Below are 21341 nucleotides of genomic sequence, written 5' to 3'. Positions count from 1 at the left end.
TTACAAACCAGCAGATCCTAAAGTTGCAGAGACGGGAAACTATAATTTTGGGCATGAGTTATTAGGCATAAGAGTGAGAGGTGCCTCTTCATTCTTGGACCTATGACTGTAGAAGAGATAGCACCATATACTTTCAAAGCATATACTGTGTCCTGTGAGACAGAACTACATTCTTTCATGGATTTGCTTCTCCCAAATATTGCTGGCAGTACAGGTGTGTGCCACCATGCCCAGCTGATTTTGCTTTTGTTTTTTTGTGGAGACAGGGTCTATGTTGCCCAGGCTGGTCGTGAACTCCTGGGCTCAAGCGATCTTCCTGCCTCAACCTCCCAAAGTGCTGGGATTGCAGGCATGAACCACTGTGCCTGGCCTTAAATGAATCTTCAGCAAGCTATTTGACCTTAGGCCAGCCACTTCTGGGTAATGGGTTATATGATAAGATCACTGATTTCCATGGGCATGAATCCATTGCTGCCTGTCTTTTGGTGTGAAATGAGTTCCTTGATGGGAAGTGCTCCTGTGAGAACACCGTGATGATGGATAAGGTGTTCTGTAAGTTCATGCCTTGTGGTTCTGGCCAGTGTGGTATAGTCAGGGAATGCAAATCCATATCCAAAATAAATGTGTGTTCCAGTGAGGATGATGGAAGAGGTTCAGTGCTATCAACCTGTCGCTAGGTGGCTGGCTATTCCCTCTGGTTCATGCTGCCATATTGAGAGGTCAGTATTGACCTCTGCTGTTGACTAGTTAGGCACTCAGCACCTATGGTAGCCAGGCCAGCCTTGGTAAGGGGAAAACCACGTTGTTGAACTCCATCCCTGACACCATGGCCATTTTGTTCAAGGGCTATCAAGCAAGCAGGGGTGACTGCAAAAGGAAACTGACGGATATCCACAGAGCGTGTCATTTTGCCTAATTATTTAACTACTTTCTCTGCAGTGGATTCCCTTGGGTGAGCATTCAGATGCCGCACAAACACCTGTACAGTCTGTGCCCGTTTTCAAAGGCTCATCCACAGAATTCTTCCCAGACATTCTTGACATCCATCTCTCAATCTGTTCCTTCCAAGTTCCTGACCATCCTGCTAACTCTTTAGCAGCTGCCCATAAATTAACATCGATACGTAATTCTGGCCATCCCTCATCCAGAAAAAATAGACAACCAAATATACTGCTTCTAGTTTATTCAGTGAGAGGATTTTCCTTCATGATTGTCCTTCAGGGTCACTTCTGAGTGTGGCTCTGAGACTGCAGGTAACTACCAGCTGGTGAGGAGCCCATCTGTGAATCAGGCTTGAGGTTTTTTCCCTCAGTCACCTGGTCATAAAGAACTTCTCGGGTTGGGTTGTCAGGGCTTCAACTTTAGTAGGCATGGTTCAATTTTTCCCCTCATTAACCTTGACCTTGTTGAGTTGGTGCCTACCAAGGTCCTCTATTTTAAATTTACCATTCTTTTCTTTGTCATAAATTACTATTTTCTAGGTATTACAATTTCCTTTTTTCTAAAACTTATACTAACCAGACATGGTCGCCAATGATGACTCCTCTCTTTTATTTTTATTTATTTATTTATTTATTTTTTGAGGCAGGATCTCACTCTGTCATCCAAGCTGAAGTGCAGTGACACAATCCAAGCTCACTGCAGCCATAACCTCCCAGGCTTAGGTGATCTTCCCACCTCAGCCTCCCAAGTAGCTGGGACTACAGGTGTGTGCCACCACACCTGGCTAATTTTTTGTATTTTTTATAGAGACCAAGTCTTGCCATGTTGGCCAGGCTGGTCTCCAACTCCTAAGCTCAAGTGACCCACCCACCTCAGACTCCCAAAGTGCTGGGGTTACAGGTGTGAGCCACTGCACCCAGCCTGATGACTCCTATCTTAATGTCACCTTTATGATGACTGCCACATGGTAATTCTCTGCCTTTTTTCTATTTTTTTCTACATTTATTAGAGCTTCCCATTCTCATTTATTTGTTCATTCATATCAGTATGGATTGATGGATTCCTATTTTATTCAATGGCTTATAATCTGATGCTTTCATTATTGATTTTGATGCTTAAATTGTCTTAAATATGTCCAGTGGGTGTTTCTTCAGTCTAGTTTCTTCATCATTTTTACATTTTCCCATCATCTTTTGAGCATTTCTTCACTTTATGGCAAACAAAATGTTTCAGGCTCTTTTTATACTTTTGCTTTTATATAATTTTATATACTTTTATTCCAGTCTTGGAATGAACCATTTTTTCAAGGAGACGTCATTTCTTTTAGTGGAGGATGGTTTTTAGAAACCAACATCTGGGGCCAGGTGTGGTGCCTCACACCTGTAATCCCAGCACTTTGGGAGGCCGAGGCAGGTGAATCACTGAGGCCAGGAGTTTGAGACCAGCCTGGCCAATGGGGAGACCTCATCTCTACTAAAAATACAAAATTAGTCAGGTGTGATGGTCCACACCTGTAATCCCAGCTACTTCGGACACTGAGGCGCGAGAATCACTTGAACATAGGAGGCAGAGATTGCAATGAGCTGAGATCACGCCACTGTACTCCAGCCTGGGTGATAAAGCAAGACGCTGTCTCAAAAAATATATTGAAAAGAAAAAGGAGAAGAAAGAAAAAATATATTGAAAAGAAAAAGGAGAAGAAAGAAAAGAAACCAACATCTGAGTGTTAGATGTGCTTATCACTACTGGGGTGCCATTCTTCTAGGCCCTCTCATTGGACAGAACTAGAAACAGATATGTATAAATATATGCACATACATATATGTTCACATATATATGTGCATACATATATGCACCTGCAACTATTTATGTATCTATGTATCTATATTTATAAAAGCATGCATTCATACCAATTCTTCCCATTCCATTCCCTTGTCTCAGAGAACTTTCTAGTCTACTCTTTCCCTATGTTTGTAAATATCTTTCCTAGAACTGAAAAACTTGACTTCTGTCATTTTGAGAACATTTACTTACTCATTCAATGTATCTGGTCTCCCACTATTGTGGTCCTCTTCTCTGTGTGCCACCTCTGTGCTGCTTCCCCTGTTCCCCCAACTGACCCACATTCTTAGCTACCAGGCTTGCTGTTCTTCTATGCATGACTCCCAATTTTTTTTATGGACCCATGTCCTTGACCTCCATGTTGATTCCTTCACCCTGAGAAGGGAAGAGAATGGAAGGCAAAAGAAGGTAGAAAAGAAAGTGGTTACATATAGTTTTGATAGGTACAACTGTGGGGAGACTTAATCCTAGGCTGAGGGTATTGTTAAGGTACAGATGTATTTGGGGGAACATTTAACTAGCAGATACGCGACACATGAGTAAGTTACATGGGGTGTATGTAATGAGAAATGGTGCTCATCACTACCTCAGAATATATAGCATATTTTTATTTGTTTACTGTAATTAGTGTATGGAAAGTTTAAAATTTTGTGGGATTAATTGAAGATCTTTATTTTGATATTTATTTTATTTATTTATTTTACTTCAAGGACTTTTCACATTCAATGGCCTTTCTTAGTTGATATTGCTATGCTTTAATAGTTTTTTCAAATATGATGAAAAACCTATGACATTTCAAAACATCAGAGTGACAGTAGAAACAACCACCACTGTAGTACTAATAATGAGTAACATTTCTTGAGGGCTTACTGTTGTATCAAGGATCATTCAAAATACTTCTAAGTATTAACACACTAAATTCTCACAGTAAGTCTATGAAGTGGGGACTATCATTTTCCATAAGAGGAAACTAAGGCACAGAAAGGTTTAGTAATTTATCTAATGCCATGTAGCTAGAGTACCAGTCAGGATGCCTTCAGCTACAGTTGACAGAAACTGCCAACAATTGGTGCATTTACTCTGTGACATTACAGGAAGACTGGAGGTATGACAGGTTTCAGAGCTAATTGAGTCAATGGCCAAGCAAAGTCATCAGTCAAATTTATTTCCATCTTTTTTTTTTTTTTTTTTTTTTGAGATAGAATCTTGCTGTGTCACCCAGGCTGGAGTGCAGTGGTGCGATCTCGGCTCACTGCAGCGTCTGCCCCCCCAGGTTCAAGCGATTCTTGTCCCTCAGACTCCCAAGTAGCTGGGATTACAGGCACGTGCTACCACACCCGGCTAATTTTTTATTTTTAGTTGAGGCGGGGTTTCGCCATATTGGCCAGGCTGATCTCAAACTTCTGATCTCAAGTGCTTCTCCCACCTTGGCCTCCCGAAGTGCTGGGATTATAGGCATGAGCCATCGTGCCCAACCTATTTCCATCTTTTTTGAAAGCTCATCATCTATGCCCTGGCTCGCTCCCCTTGTGGTCACCGAGTGACTGTGCCAGTTCTTGGCATTACTTCCACCCTTGGCAATATCCAGAGTGAAAGAAGAAAACTCTCCTCTGGTGCTCCCTTTGTGGGAGTCTAAAAAGCTTTCTTACTAGCTCCCAACAAACCTTTCCTAATGTCTCCCTCTTCAGACCTGGGTTCTACACCCATCCCTGGATATCCACTGCCAAGGAGGGTAGGATAACTGTGATGGGCGTAGCCCAGCTTGGAGTTACACTTGGCACTGGGAATATGGTCAACTTCATCTGAGTTCTGTGGGGGACAAATCTGAGGTTCAGCCAGCATACAAGAAGAGGGGAGTTGCCATGGGGTGCCCCGCATTGGGGTCTGCTCTTGTCAGCAGAAGAGGCGGGATAGAAGCACAGACATTCTGCCTTTGGCACCTACGCTGAGAAGTCTGATAATTCTACTTGGGCTTTTGTGGTTCTCTTATTTTAGCTGACATTTTAGAAACAGTTGTGGTAAGTTTGATCAAATTGACAGAGTGCATCCAGAAAATTGCCTTCTTAATGCTGTTTGAGATGCCTGTCCTTAGAAATCTGTAGAAAGAATTTACAAACACTTGCTCCTGGCCTATTCACATTTTTCAGGAATAATGTTTGAAAATCAAATATAGGAAGGTGGTGTGATCATCTTAAATAAGCAATTCTCAAACTTGTTGGTTTCAAGACCTCTCTATAGTCTTAAAAAATTGGCACCCTCAAAGAGATGTAGTTTATGTTGGTCCTGTCTATTGATAGTTGCCAGATGAGAAATTCAAAAGAAGAAAATTAAAATATATTTAAATTGATTCATTTAAAATAAGGATAAACCAGGTATGTGTTAATATAAATACCAGGTTTTATTTATTTTATTTTTCTGAAACAGGTTCTCTTTCTGTTGCCCAGGCTGGAGTGTGGTGGTGCATTCATAGCTCACTGCAGCCTCAACCTCCTGGGCTCAAGCAATCCTCCTGCATCAGCCTCTCGAGTAGCTGGAAATAGCATATTTTAAAGAAAAACTAACTGTATTGTTCTAAAACAAAAACTTTCATGAGAAGAATATCACTGTTTCACATTTTGCAAAGCTTTTCCATGCCTGGCTTAATGGAAGAGAGCTGCTTCTATATAATCTGTAGCCTCTGGAAAACTCCATTGACCATTTGTGACATAATGATAGTAAAAAAGACAAATAAAATCTTAATACTATTATAAAATTAATTTGATCTCATAGATTTTCTAAAAGAGTATCCCAGAACCCCAGGGATCCTCAGCCCATACTTTGAGAACCACTATCTTAAAGGATTTCTGCTGAATAGGCCCATGCATAACCTAGGATGATTTCCAGCAGTAGCACAGGCAGTAACAGTATGGAAGATATTAAAAGCAGGTATATAAATTGACCATCTCAGAAAAGTGGAAATCAGTTGAGTATTCATAGAGCAATATGCCTCAGTCCAGGGAATTTGATAATCTCATTATCTTCATTAGCTCCAGATCACAAGAGCTAATTCAGAGGCTTCCTCACCTCACCAACCTCTTAGAATACTTAAAATATGATATGATTTACACAAAAAAATACACACTAACATCTATTTCTAAGAAAATATATATGACATAAAGCACATTTCATTTCCTTTGTTTTCAGACTTAACATTTCAGATGATTTAAAGATTGGCTTTTTCAGCACAGACCATGCCACTCAAACCGATTCCAGTGAAATACTGTCAGTAAAAGAATTGAGTTCATCCACGCAAAAGTTAGCACAGGTAAATCTGAATTTGTTTTGAAACTTCTGAGAAAATTTTTGGCATTAATTGCCTTCATGTTTCTTTCATAGACAAAAGTGAACTAAAATTTTTAAAATGTTAGCATCTTTGACAAACAGCTGAATGATAGTTGTGCTTCAACAAATTAATATAAGCTACTACTTATATTTATGTCATACTTACGTATGTTAATTTGTTTAGTAAAGTATTTTGTTACTCTGGTTGGAAATTCTTTTGACATCTGTGAACATTTTCTATTTTTGATACTTTAAAAAATTATCAAACATTTTTGCATATATAATGGATAACTGTGTAACCCACCATCTCAACTTTGCCAAATTTTGACATTTTGTTAAATTTTCTTTGAATTTTTTTTTTTTTTTTTTTTGAGACAGTGTCTTACTCTGTCACCTAGGCTGGAGTACAGGGGTGTGATCATAGCTCACTGTAGCCTCCACCTCCACCTCCAGGATTCAGGTGATCCTCCCACTTCAGCCTCACAAGTAGCTGGGACTACAAGTGCGTGCCACCATGCCCACCTAATTTTTTGTATGTTTTGTAGAGATGGGATTTTGCCATGTTTTTCAGGCTGGTATGGAACTACTGGGTTCAAGCAATCCACCCACCTCAGCCTCCCAAAATACTGAGATTATAGGCGTGAGCCGTCGTGCCTGGCCTGGATCTTTTTTGATTGTAAAGGAACATGGTATTGCATGTACGTTGGAGATGAAGAGTTATTATTAAAAACCCTAATCAATAACGCTGTCACATGAGGTAGCATAACACTATAAATACTCTTGTCTACCTTGATTTTGTTTTTACACTTGGAAGTCGTTCCATATTGACACATAGAGCTTCCTCATTTATTTCACTAGTACATTACATCACAAAATATGCATCATATATTTAGCTTTCCATATTGATGGACATTTTGGTCATTTCTAATATTTTACTGTGATGAATAGTCCTGCACATACTCATATGCCAGTAAATCTGTGATGTAAATTCTTAAAAGTGGAATTTCTGAGTCAGAGGATGTATGAATTAGTCATTTTGAAGGATATTGCCAAAGTGCCCTGCATAGAGATTGTACCAATTTACACTCCTGCTACTAACTTTTGAGAATGTCTCTTTCCTACATATTTGCCAGTTTATTGTCTTCTTTTATACTTTCAGAAACATTTTATTTTACTCTTTTGTAACTGTGTCCAAATGACCATGTTATGGTCAGTAGGATTCAGATGGAAATGGTCTATGGCAGCTCCGGGGAACCTTCTTTGAGACACAGTTCACATACGCCCTCTGTCACTTCTCCCCTCACTCCTCTTTCCCTCCCTGCTCCTTCCCATTCCCCTTCCCTTCCTTCCCTTTCCCTTTTCGCTTCCTTTTCCCTTCCCCTCCCCTTCTTCCCGCCTGGTTCCCCTACCTACCCCCCAACCCCGTCCCCTCTCCATCCCCGTTCCCTTCCTTTCCCTTCCCGGTTTCCTTCCCGGTTCCCCTCCCCTCCCCATCCCGGTTCCCTTCCTTTACCTTCCCGGTTTCCGTCCCGGTTCCCATTCCGGTTCCCTTCCCTTCCGGTCCCAGTGCCCTGCCCATCCGGGTTCCCGTCCCGGTTCCCCTCTTTTCCCTTCCCGGTTCCCTTCTCCTCCCTTCCTGGTTCCCATCCCACTTCCCTTCCCTTCCTTTCCTGGTTCCCTTCCCTTCCCTTTCCGGTTCCAGTCCTGGTTCCCTTCCCCTCCCTTCCCGGTTCCCGCCCGGTTCCCTCCCCTTCCCCTTCCCGTCCTGGCTCCCGTCCCAGTCTCTCCTCCCCTCCACTTCCTTCTTGGTTTCCTTCCCCTTCCCGGTGCCCGTACTGGTTCCAGTCCCAGTTTCCTTCCCGGTCCCCTCACCTCGCTTCCCGGTTTCCCTCTTCTTCCCTCCCTTCCCGGTTTCCTTCCACTTCTCTCACATCCCGGTTTCCCTCCCCTTCTCTCCCATCCCGGTTTCCCTCCCCTTCCCTTCACGGTTTTCCTCCCCTTCCCATCCCGGTTCCCTTCACTCCTCGGTTACCTCCCCGATTCCCTTCCCTTCTCGGTTCCGTCCCGGTTCCCTTCCTTTCCCTTCCCGGTTCCCGTACCGGTTTTCTTCCCTTCCTTTATTACCGTCCCAGTTCCCTTCTCTTCCCTTCCCAGTTCCTGTCTCTATTTCCTGTCCTGGTTCCCTTCTCTTTCCAGTCCCATCCCAGTTCCCGTCCCAGTCCCTTCTCTTCTTTTCCCAGTTCCCGTCCGGGTTCCCGTCGGTTCCCATCCCTTCCGGTTCTGTCCCGTCCCCTTCCCTTCCCTGTTCCATTTCCGGTTCCCCTCCCATTTTCCGTCCCGGTTCCCTTACCTTCCCGATCCCCTCCGTTCCCGGTTCTCGTCCAGGTTCCCGTCCGGGTTCCCTTTCAAGTCCCCTCCCCTACTCCCCTTACCCTTTGTGGCTTCTCACCTTTTCCCTCCCTCTCCTCTCCCCTCCCTCCCTTCCCAGTTTCTCTTCCCTTCCCGTTTACCTTCCCTTCCCGGTTCCCATCGCAGTTCCCTTTCCTTCCCTGTTCCCGTCCCAGTTCCCGTCCAGATTCCCTTCCCTGTTCCAGTCCCGGTTCCGTTTCCGGTTCCCGTCTCGTTCTTTCCCTGACTGGTTTCTGTCCTGCTTCCCTTCTCTTCCTGGTTCCCTTTCCAGTTCCGTCCTGGTTCCCTTCCCTTCCTGGTTCCCTTGCCTTCCTGATTCCCTTGCCTTCCTGATTCCCTTGCCTTCCTGATTCCCTTCCCATCCTGGTTCCCGTTCCGCTTCCCTTCCCGGTTCCCTTTCCAGTTGGTTCCCATCCCTTCCCTTCCTTATTCCCTTCCCAGTTCCCGTCCTGGTCCCCTCCCCTCCCTTCCCAGTTTTCCTCCCCTTCCCAGTTTCCCTTCCCAGTTTCCCTCCCCTTCCCAGTTTCCCTGTCCTTCTCTTTCTTCCCAGTTTCCTTCCCCTTCTTCTCCCAGTTTCCCTCCCCTTCTTCTCCCAGTTTCCCTCCCCTTCTTCTCCCAGTTTCCCTCCCCTTCTTCTCCCAGTTTCCCTTCCCCTCCCTTCCTATTTTCCCTTCCCGGTTCACTTTCCTTCCCAGTTCTCTTATTTTCCCAGTTCCCATCCTGGTTCCTGTTCCGGTTCCCTTTCCTTCCCTTGCCAGTTCTTGCCGAGGTTCCCATCCTGGTTCCCTTCCCTTCCTGGTTCCTGTCCGAGTTCCCTTCCCTTTTCTTCCCGGTGTGTGTGGAATTGGTTCCTGCTGGTGGGTTCATGGTCTTCCTGACTTCAAGAATGAAGCCACAGACTTTTGTGGTGAGTGTTACAGCTCTTAAAGATGGCACGGACCCAAAGAGTGAGCAGTAGCAAGGTTTATTGTGAAGAGCAAAAGGACAAAGCTTCCATCCTGTGGAAGAGGGGGTGGGAGGGCATGGGCCACTGCCAGCTTTTATTCCGTTATTGTACCCTCCCATGTGTCCCATTTCTGTCCTATCAAAGTGCCAATCCTCCCGGTGATTGGCTACTTTTAGAATCCCGCTGATTTGTGTGTTTTACAGAGCGCTGTTTGGTGCGTTTTACGGAGTGCTGATTGGTACGTTTTACAATCCTCTTGTAAGACAGGAAAGCTCCCCAAGTCCCCACTGGATCCAGGAAGTCCAACTGGCCTCACCTGTCACCAGTTCCCATCCTGGTTCCCTTCTCGGTTCCCTTCCCTTCCCTTCCGGTTCCTGTCTCGGTTCCCTTCACTTCCTGTCCTGGTGCCCCTTCCAGTCCCCTCCCTTTTTCTCCCCTCCCCTCCTTTCCCTGCTTCTCTCCCCTCCCTTCTTTTCCCGGTTTCCCTCTCCTCCCCTTTCTTCCTGGTTTCCTTCCCCTTCCCTCCCTTCCTGGTTTCCCTCCCCTTCCCTTCCCAGTTTCCCTCCCCTTCCCTTCCTGGTTTTCCTTCCTTTTTTCCTGTTTTCCTTTTCTTACTTCTTCTGCTAGAGCATGGATCCTACTGTTTGGACCATGAGGTTGAAACACTATACAGCAGAGTAATAAAACAGAAGAATCTTAGATCATTTCACCCATTGATTGCTTATAGGTAGATTTCTAGGGAAATTAACTTATTTCTCATTTATGCTTATGTTACTTAGATTTTATTTATTTATTTATTTATTTATTTATTTTTTAGACAGGGTCTCACTCTGTCACGTAGACTGGAGTACAGTGGCAGGATCATAGGTGACAACAGCCTTGACTTCCTGGGCTCAAGTGATCCTCCCACCTCAGCCTACTGAGTAGCTGGGACTACAGGTGTGTGCCACCACAGCTGGCTAATATTTTTCTACTTTTTTGTAGAGACAGGGTCTCAATATGTTGCCCAGACTGGTCCTAAATCCCTGGCCTCAAGTGATCGTCCTGCCTTGGCCTCCCAAAGTGTTGGGAGTACAGGCATGAACCACCAAACCTGGCTATTTGGATTTTTTGTTATAGCTGAACCAAAATTTGATACAAATGTTAGATTAAGGATGCCTTCTTCTATTTCTAATTAATAAAATACGTTTTTAAAAATCATGTATGACTGGGTTTGAATTCTTTTCATGGACTTATTGAGATGATCATGCAGTCATATGGCTTTTCTCCTTTATCTGATGATGTGGTAAAATTTGGTTTTTGAATAGTAAACCATCCTTTACCTCCTGAAATAAACCCAACTGGATTATTGGATCATAATATTCCTTTTTGCATTTCTACATTATTTGCTATTATTTTATTGAGGATTTATTTTCATCTGTTTGAAGTGAGATTGCCCTATAATTTTTTCTTTTCTTTTCTCTCTCTCTTTTTTTTTTTTTTTTTTTTTTTTTTTTTTTTTTTTTTTTTTTGAGACAGGGTCTTGTTCTGTTGCCCAAGCTGGAGTGCAGTGACAATCATAACTCACTGTGACCTTGAACTCCTGGGATCAAGCAATCCTCCCACCTCAGCCTGCTGAGTAGCTGGGATTTCAGGAGTGCACCACCTTGCCCAACTAATTTTTAAATTTTTGGTAGAGATAGGGTCTTCCCTTTTCTTCCCGGTGTGTCTGGAGTTGGTTCCTGCTGGTGGGTTCGTGGTCTTCCTGACTTTACCCTATAATACTCTTTTCTTATACTATTGTTGTTCAGTCTTGGTACCAAGGTCACAGTATCCTCATAAGATGAGAAGTGTTCCCTAGTCTATTCTCTGGAATACTTCACATAAGATTGGGAATATCTATTTCTTCAATGTTTGTTAGAAATTGCATGTAAAACTGCTTATTTTTATAGCTATTGTTATTTTGTTATGTACGTATTCCCATTTTATTAAATATTCTGGGTCAGTTTTGATGTTATGTTTTTCTGTAAAAGTTTATTTTTGTTAAATCTTCAAATTTTGGGTATAATGTTTATTGTCTTATTATTTTTCAGTATTATATCTGTAGTTGTATTCCTTTTTAAATGTTTAATATTGTCTGTATTGTCTGCATATCTCCTCTCTTTTTTTGTTAGTGACTTTTGGCAGAATTGTCTATTTCATTAGGTTTTTTTTCAGACCCCCAATTTTAGTGTGTATTAATCCTCTTTATTGTATCTTTATTTTCTAGTTCATAAATTTATTTTCTTATATTTATTATTCCTTCTTTCTTTCTGTTTACTCTTTCTTTTCTTTTCTTTTTTTTTTTTTTTTTTTTTTTGTTTGTTTTATAAGATAGGGTCCACTTTGTTGCCCAGGCTGGAGTGTAGTGGCAGAATCACGGCTCACTTCAGCCTTGACCTCCTGGGCTCAAGTGATCCTCCTGCCTCAGCCACTTGAGTAGCTGGAACTACAGGCACATGCCACCACACCTGGCTAATTTTTAAAATTTTTTGTAGAGATGGGGTATCACTATGTTGCCCAGGCTGGCCTCAAATTTCTAAGCTTAAGCGATCCTCCTGCCTCAGCTTCTCAAAGAGCTAGAATTACAGGTGTGAGCCACCATGCCTGGCTTGTTTTTCTTTTTTTTTAAATTTCTTGAGTTGGAGCTGGGTATCAATTAGGATAGCATATAGCTCCGTGTTTAGAAAAAACAACTACATTGTCTGCATAAAATATCAAGAGGTGTAGAGTTAGAGAATCCAGAGTTAGTGCAGTAGCTCTCCAATCTGTGTGATGTAGATTCATTTTATCTTCTCACATCTCCACGATTAGTGCCTGGCTTTTGTTGCCCTAGTTCTGATTCAGTAGCAAGATGGCTGCTCCCCTTCCAGCCTCCATGGAAGGAGAATATGGGAGAAGTAGGGAGGTGTGGTAGTAGCTATCTTAGGAAAGCAAGAACTTTCCATAGAAAGCCTTGCCATATGTTTCTTTGGCCATAAGTGTATCGCATGACCCCTTGAATTACAAGGAGCTTTGGACAAGTATTTTAGCTTTGCACATTGCTGCCCTTGACAATGTCATGGTTCCATCAGTAAAGAAGAACCATGATACCAGATATTGGGCTGACAGCTACCAATGCCTATAGATCATAGATTTTGAGGCTTTCTTCTTCTCTTTTGTAGGCAGTTAAAACTACAAATTTCCCACTAACTACATTTTTAGCTTCTACAAACTTTGAAATACAGTATTTTTATTAGTATTTAAATTTAAATACTCAAATTTTTCATTTATTCTTTTAATTTGTTCATGTCATCTGTATAATAAGAAAGTTATTAAATTTGCAAAGATGCTTTTTAGAATATTTTTATATTGCTGATACTTCAGTGCTTTGTTGTTGGAGAACACAGTCCTTGTGAAACAAATTATTCGGTGTTTGTTGCAATTTGTGTTGAGGCTTTGTCTGAGGTCAGTCTTTGTCATCGTGCCACAAATACAGGAATTTTTTTGTTTTGTTTTGTTTTTTCCCTAAGTTGGAGTCTTGCCCTGTCACCCAGGCTGGAGCGCAGTGGTGCGATCTCGGCTCACTGCAACCTCCACCTCCCAGGTTCAAGCAATTCTCCTGTCTCAGCCTCCCGAGTAGCTGGGATTACAGGTGCACGCCACCTTGCCTGGCTAATTTTTGTATTTTTAGTAGAGATGGGGTTTCACCATGTTGGCCAGGCTGGTCTCAAACTCCTGACCTCGTGATCTGCCCACCTTAGCCTTCTAGAGTGCTGGGATTACAGTTGTGAGCCAACGTGCCTGGCCAGGAAATTTTTTTAAAAATCTGTATTAATTATTGGATTCATATATTTTTTCTATATGAAGACTTTTGCCATATTGTCCTTTTTGTTCAATGTTAATTTATCTGTATCAACATTCTCTAGGCTAGTATTTACCTGGCAAATCTTTCTCTTTTCTACACTGACATTATTTCTGTGTTGTATCTTAGATTATCTCTTATAAATTGTATATGGTTTTGAAAAATCCAATCTAATAATCTCTTTTAATAGCTAATTTATTCTATTAGTATTAATTTTGACTACTGATAAATTATTTTTCTGCCAACTTCTTTTTAAATTTCTCTTTATCTTATTTTTTCAATACCTCTTTTTTCTCCTTCCCTACTCTCCAGTGATTGTATTAACTTTTCTTTAGTTTCTATTCTCTTCTCTACTAGTAATTAACTATTTTATCTTTATACTTTTAATGATTAATCTCAAATTTGAACATTCAACAGTTGACTAGAATTTGTAATTTCTACCATACAGTACAAGAAATGTAGAACCTTTATCTCTAATCGTGCCCTTCTGTCTTTTATATTATTATTATCAAGTATTTCAGTTGTTTTCTCCTAATATTTTTGCAGTTAACTCTTCATATTGTTTTATACAATTAATGCTTGTTTAGATTTACTCACATTTACCAATTTATTTGCTCATCATTCTTTCCCATATCTCAGTACTTCTTTCTGCATTTAATTTTCATTATTTCTAAAGATCTTTTGATCCTTTGTTCAGCAAGGATTATAGTGTACTTAGCATTAATATTGCACAACTTCATGTAAAACGCAATAACCTTCTAACTGTTTACCACCCTCCCATCTTTTATGCTGAGTATCATATGTATTGCATCTATTATACATACATTATAAACTCATAACAGTGCTATAAATTTTAAGCTAATAAGAGGAAAGCTAGTATTTTATATGTACCTAGATGTTTATCTTCCTTTGCTCTTGATTCTTTCCTGAAGATCTAGCTTTCCAGCCCGAATTATTTCTCTTTAGCCCAAAAAACTTTATTTAGCTATTCTCCTACTGTAGGTATTTTGGCAATGAATTCTGTTTTCTTTATTTAAAATGTTTTTACATTGAATATAGAATTCCGGGTTGACAAGTTGTGTTTTGTTTTGTTTTCTCACTTTACAATTGCTCTGCAGGCGTTAATAATGTCTAAGAAAATAACCATTATTAGTCATTCCAAATGTTATTCCCCTGTATGTAGCTGTTTCTTTTCTGTCTGCTTTCAGCATTTTCTTTTAATCTTTGGTTTTTTTTTTTTTTTTTTTTTTTTTTTTTTTTTGAGACAGAGTCTCGCTCTGTCGCCCGGGCTGGAGTGCAGTGGCCGGATCTCAGCTCACTGCAAGCTCCGCCTCCCGGGTTCACGCCATTCTCCTGCCTCAGCCTCCCGAGTAGCTGGGACTACAGGCGCCCACCACCGCGCCCGGCTAATTTTTTTTTTTTGTATTTTTTAGTAGAGACGGGGTTTCACCGTGTTAACCAGGATGGTCTCGATCTCCTGACCCCGTGATCCGCCCGTCTCGGCCTCCCAAAGTGCTGGGATTACAGGCTTGAGCCACCGCGCCCAGCCTAATCTTTGGTTTTCAACAGCTTGATTATTATGTACCTAAGTGTGGTTTTGATGTATTTATCCTGCTTGGATAAATAAATTAAGCATCTATAATCTGCATGTTTCACCAAATTTGGGAGATTTGGAGCCACTAAATATATCTTCAAATATTTGTTGTACCCCACTTTTTCTATCCTCTCCTTCTGCAATTCCAATTACTTGTATGTTAGACTTCTCGTTATTAACTCACGAGTCCCTAAACTCTGTCCATTTTGTAAAATTTTAAAAATCTTTCGGCTTTATGTTTTTTATTTGATACATCTTCAAGTTCACAGTTTTTTTCTGCCATCCTTGTTCTTCTATTAAGTACTTTCAGTGAAGTTTTAATTTTGGATGTTATATTTTTCAACTCAGGAATTTGTTTTCTTTTTCAAAATTTTCTCTTTGGTGGTATTTTCTTTTTTCATTTATTACAGCATATTTTTCTTCTTCATGTATAGTTATAATAACTGCTTTAACATCTTTGGCAATTCTGACATTTTGGTAATATTGGAATTGGTTTCAATCATCTTTTTTCTTGAGACTGAATCACATTTTCCTGCTTTTGTATACAATCCAAGTAATTTGGATTATATTGTAGACAGTGTGGATGTTATCTTCTGGGTTCTGATACATTCCCCTAAAGAATGCTGAGGGTTTTTTGTTGTTGGTGGTGGTTTTTTTTTTTTGTTTGTTTTTTGTTTTTTTTCCCCACACAATTAACCTGTTTGGATTAAAACAGAAAATTATGTCTTTTTTTATTTTTTTATTTTTTTCAGGCCAAATCTTTGTTTTGTTCTGTTATCTCTAGCTGGGCTATTTGCAGTCTGCCCCATGTATGTATCTCTCAGGGATGAGCCAGAGGTTTGTTCAGAGGTGGGTTTCATTTTTGTTTTTTGTTTTTATGTTTATGAGACAGGGTCTCCCTCTCTTGCCCAGGGTGGAGTGCGGTAATACAATCATAGCTCACAGCAGCCGCAAACTCCTAGGCTCAAGTGATCCTCTCATCTCAGCCTCCCAAGTAGCTGAGACTACAGGCTACACACCACCATGCCTGACTAATTTTTAAATTTTTTGTAGAGATGAGGTCTTACTATATTGTTAGGCGGGTCTTAACTGCTGGCCTCAAGTGGCCCTTCCTCCTTGGCCTCCCAAAGTGCTGGGATTACAGACATAAGCCATCATGCCTGGCTTGTTCAAAGCTTTTACTGTGATTTTAGAGTTTGTCTTTCTGATTTTTTTTCATCTGGGACCCCACCCAAACGCTGTCACTTGACTTCTCAAAGTCTTGATATTCTCACCTGTAAAATAAAACCTCCTATACAGTATGAGGATACTAAAATGAAAGTCTTCCCAGGATACCAGTACACCAGGCATCAAGTTCCAAACTAACTGTGAGTTAGAAACCATTTGCAGATTTTGCAAGGGGCATGTTTCACATTAGATGAATGTCTCTCAGCTTTTGAATCAGATCAAGGACAATAAATAAGGTCAGGGACTGAAGAGAAAAAACTGCTGAAGCCGACTCTAGAAAGAACTATTGCCATGGTTCTTATGGGAGAAGGGCAGCAGAAGCAATCCTCCTCAACTCAAAGCTAGGAAGGCAGGCTTCAATGGAGCTTGAATGTATTTGCTGTCCTTAGAAGACACAAAGGACTGGTGCTTGACTCATGCTTGAGGAAGCAAAAGGGGGCTGTGATGAGAAGATAGAATGACTTGATCGGGATCAGTCTGCACTTCCAGAGTTATTGGGGTAAAGGATGTGTAATTGTTTCCCGTAAACCATATGTGGCCCTGAGAGAGAGAGAGGTGAAACCAGTGTGGGGTCATTTTGGGTCCTGTCCAGTAGAGTGATCTGGAAGAACAAAGGACCCCTAGCAGCAGGGAGAAGAAAGAGGTGAACTCCAGATTCATAGAACCTAAGGAAGGAGTAGCAAGTGACCACTCAGAGTAGAGAAGCATCTGGTTAGGTCAAGATACATCTACAAAAGAGAGGGTCCCGGCAATCAGAATCTCTAGAGAAGCTACATCAGTGCCCAAGGGAAGAAGAGAAGTTAGTTTTTCTGCCCTGTAGCACCATGGTGAAGCCACCCCACCAGGTAGGAACATCCTTGCCCCTCTATCCCTGCTGCCTTGTTCCTTGTGGAGATACAACCACTTGGGTGCTGGTAAGGGGGTGAGCAGAGAGAGCTCAAAGGTGAATCACTCTTTTTCATTACTCTCAACAAAGGGAAAAACCTTATGAATGAAGTTGGAAGCATTTTAACTCATATATATATGTAATGTATATATTATATATGCATATATACACGTGTGTGTGTGTGTGTATTTAGACGAAGTCTTGCTCTGCTGCCCAGGCTGGAGTGCAGTGGTGCGATCTTGGCTCACTGCAACCTCCATCTCCCGGGTTCAAGTTCCCAAGTGGCTGGGATTACAGGGGCGCGCTGCCACGCTTGGCTAATTTTTTGTATTTTTAGTAGAGACACGGTTTCACCATGTCAGCCAGGTTGGTCTCAAACTCCTGACTTCAGGTGATCTGCCCACCTCAGCCTCCCGAAGTGTTGGGATTACAGGCATGAGCCACCTCACCTGGTAGTTATATTCTAAATGCTACTCTGAGGCTGTATTTGTAGCGATAGTAGGACTATGTTCCCAAGAATGAATAGAAAAGTCATGGGATTTTGTCATTTCCATTCAGAGCAGGGGAAGATTACATAGAGAATACATTTTTTTTTAGATCTCTCTTTTTTTCTTCTTTTAAGTTTTTGAAGAGGTAGAGTCTCACTATATTGTCCAGGCTGGTTTCAAACTCCTGGGCTCACCTGATTCACCCACCTTACCCTCCCAAAGTGTTGGGATTACAGGTGGGAGCCCTAGTGAATACATTTTAAATAGATGGGGGTAGATAAAAATACACTGTGTTTTGATTATTACAAATGGTTCTTAGTCAACATGCTGGTTACATATTTAAATGCTTGTGCTAGTAGATTCTCAGCAAATGATGATTCATGCCTCTCTTTTCTGATCTGAAATCCACATCTTGAGAACTATACCTTTTGAGGTATGACAGAAGGCCAATATAAACACAGATACTTTCTTCTGTGTGGGAAGAAACTGCTAGGAAACTCTCGTCTTTTAGTCCATCAGCTAGTTTGGCAAATTAATTGTCATTTTGAAAGCCTGGTCACCTAGGATGGAATTACTGGAATTCCACAATGCATACAATCATCTTAAAAATCAGGACAGACCTCTGACCAGGAACCCAGCTTATATGTCCAGAACCAGAGAATGTGTTGGAATCTTTACACAGAGGACCTTTACTCTCTATAATAATGTACATTTTTTCCATTTTTTATTTAATGTGTGTGTGTATATATATATATTTAACTTTTAGGTTTAGGGGTACATATGCAGGTTTGTTACATAGGTAAACTCATGTCACAGGGGTTTGTTGTACAGATTATTTCATCACCCAGATACTAACGCTAGTTCCCATTAGTTATTTTCCCTGATCCTCTCCCTCCTCCCGCTCACCGCCCTAAGTAGGCCCCAGTGTGTGTTGCTCCCCTGTTTGTGTGCATGAGTTCTCATCATTTCGCTCCCACTTACCAAGTGACAATATGCAGTATTTGGTTTTCTGTTCCTACGTTAGTTTGCTAAGGATAATATTTTCCATTTTTAGATGATGAAATCCCTCCAGGTGGATTTTGGGTTCCTCAAACAATTGCTTCAGTTGAAGTTTGAGGACCGACTGAAAGAGGAATCTTTGAGTCTCTTCAACATTCTACATGACAGGATCCTGGAAATTGAAAAGCATTATCAACAGGTAAATGTTCTCTTACTTCTTTTGTTTTATGTGTGGGTCGATACTGTGCTAGATGTGTATGCAGTGCAGTTTAGAATTTAGTAACTTGTGAGGGCAGTGTAATTTGCATTAGTTGTATCTTACGTGGTAATTAATACATAGAGCTTCACTATGTGTCAGGGACTTGTGTAAGTACTTAGCATATGAACTGATTTAATTCTCACATTCACCTTACGAAGTAGGCACAATTATTTTCCCTCTTTTACAGATGAGAAAACTGAGGCACAGAAAGGCTAATAACTTGTTCAAGGTCACCAGTTAAAAAACAAGAGAGGCCAGGCACACATGCCTCTAATCCTGCCACTTTGGGAAGCCAGGATGGGAGCCTGGCTTGAAGCTGGGGTTTCAAGACCAGCTTGGGCAACATAGTGAGACCCTGTCTTTTCGAAGAATAAAAGCATGAGCCAGATGTGGCGTTGCAGACCTGTAGTCCCCAGCCACTTAGGAGTCTGAGACAGGGGAATCACTCGAGCCCAGGAGTTCAAGGCTTCAGTGAGCTATGATCACACCGCTGCACTCTAGCCTGGGTGATAAGTCGAGACCCCCATCTCAGAAAAACAAAAAACAAAACAAACGGACATTACTATTATTTCTGTGCCATAAAAACAAACAAACAAAAACCATCTTTTGCTGACCATGTTAAGTACTATGCTAAGCCTTTAAAATATATTTACCCTTTAAATCTCTCAAAATGTGAAAATGGAAATCCTATTGTCTGTGATTTACAGATCAAGAAACAGCTTGCCAAGGTTAAGTAACTTGCTTAAGGTCAGACAGATAGTAAAGGGCACAATGATATTTAAATTCAATACCATCTGACTCTAAAGCCTATTTGAGGCTGGGAGGCGATGGCTCAGGCCTGTAATCCCAGCACTTTGAAAGGTTGAAGCGGGAGGATAGTCTGAGCCCAGGAGTTCGAGATCAGCCTGGGCAACAAAGCAATACCCCATCTCTGCAAAATAAATGTAAAAATAAATTTTTTTTAGAAAAGGATAAAGCCTATTTGTTGTTTATACTCCATGCTGAGATCAGAATTGATATCAGAATCATGGGTATTTTTTTTTAAATGCACTCTCTTCTATTGTTAATCTAAACAGATCTAATCAAATTATTTGATTAATCAGAAAATAACTCTAGTTTGCAGATTAGCACTATAGATTTCTTTTCATGAGCATATTCCATTCAAAAAGTACAAGGACTAGAAGAAGATAGGCATCACAAATAGACTTTACAACTTTTAAAAACAGTTTTAGGAAGGCACTAAAAGACTTTACTCAAGTGAAAAATGAAATGAAGTGTTCAAATTATCTGTATATATTTTATCCATATGATCTCTCTATGGCTTTTGGTTAAGTAAAAATGTGTCATAATAGCTACAGAGTGGGAGAAATTATTATGAATTGAAGTTTTCAAGAGATTGTGATGATTCAGATGATGTTTTTTTTACTGAGTCCCTCCCTAGCAGGTGTGGGTCATATTTGGAAATACATTATGGTGCTTATTGCGTTTATTTTTATTTGCAGAATGAGGATAAGATGAGAAAATCCTTCAATCAGCAGTTAGCCGATGCCATAGCTGTTATCAAAGGAATGTACCAGGTGAGTTTTTGTTTTTGGTGCTATGGTTGTGGGCAAGGCTAGCTTCAGCTGCTGTGTGCAAGGAATGGGGATCACCTTGGCTTCCCAGTCTGTGTTTCCAGCTCTGAAGGCCTCTTTCCTCAATTTTCAGGTCACCTTAGAGGGATCAGGCCTAAGACTGTTTATGCTCACATTATAAAGCTTTCTAGAAACTGGAAAATTCTAATCTGATATTCAGGACACCTGGGCATGTATTAAAGTAATCCAAAGTTTATTTGGTGTGGTCATAGCTGAGTAGACGAAGGTCAGATGGTCCTAAGAGAGAGTTCAGAGAATCTGTAGTAAATTCCAGTTGGTGGATTAACTTTTGTAATGACAGGGACATTTTTATCTGCCAGACACATGCTTCATTTTCCTTCACAATGGGAAAATTTCTACCTTTAGTGGTTTTTTTAGACTCAGCAAAGACCTTGTTCTTCGTTTAGCATTTATAACTATATCCTCACCTTGCATTTCAATATACTTCCATAAGTAAATTTTTTGCATATTTCTTTTTGGGCACTGTTTGCAAGCTTCTTATCATAGCACTCAACACATTCTGTATTTGATTATGTAATTGCTTGTGAAGTGTCTTTGTTCCGTGCCAGACTGTCAACCTTAAGGATCTCCTGTGTGTTACTCTCTGCTGTGCCTCTGCCTTTAGCGCTGTGACTGGTACATAATTAACAACCAGCTACTGATTGCTAAATGCCTGAATGGTCACCTGTACCTGTGGCAGACAGTGCTGCCGCCTGCTCAAATGTCATTCTCTCCACTGCACATTCTCCCCACTGCTTTTTACTGACAGGGGCACTTCCAACTATAGAAACCAAAATGCTAGATTCTTCCTCTTCCAGCTCCCTTTTTAGCTATAGCACAGACATAGGCAAAGTCAGGTCCCTAACCAATGAGACCTGAAGGTGAGTTGGCTGTGAGATTTTGGGGGAGGTGGTTCTTTCTAAGTAAAAGGG

General features: G+C 41.1%; 1 protein-coding gene across 1 annotated transcript in view; it reads left to right on the top strand.

Annotated features, from left to right (window-relative positions):
- The window catches only part of C9H10orf67 (chromosome 9 C10orf67 homolog), a 138015-nt gene that overhangs the window by 5694 nt on the left and 110980 nt on the right, over nt 1-21341 (top strand). Inside the window, 3 exon segments of the mRNA XM_077945488.1 lie at nt 5968-6088; nt 18572-18715; nt 20278-20352. Of these exon segments, the coding sequence (XP_077801614.1) occupies nt 5968-6088; nt 18572-18715; nt 20278-20352 (340 nt within the window).

Source organism: Macaca mulatta, chromosome 9, assembly GCF_049350105.2.
Source record: "Macaca mulatta isolate MMU2019108-1 chromosome 9, T2T-MMU8v2.0, whole genome shotgun sequence".
Lineage (NCBI taxonomy): Eukaryota > Metazoa > Chordata > Mammalia > Primates > Cercopithecidae > Macaca > Macaca mulatta.
This window is presented reverse-complemented; position numbering and strand designations above follow the sequence as displayed.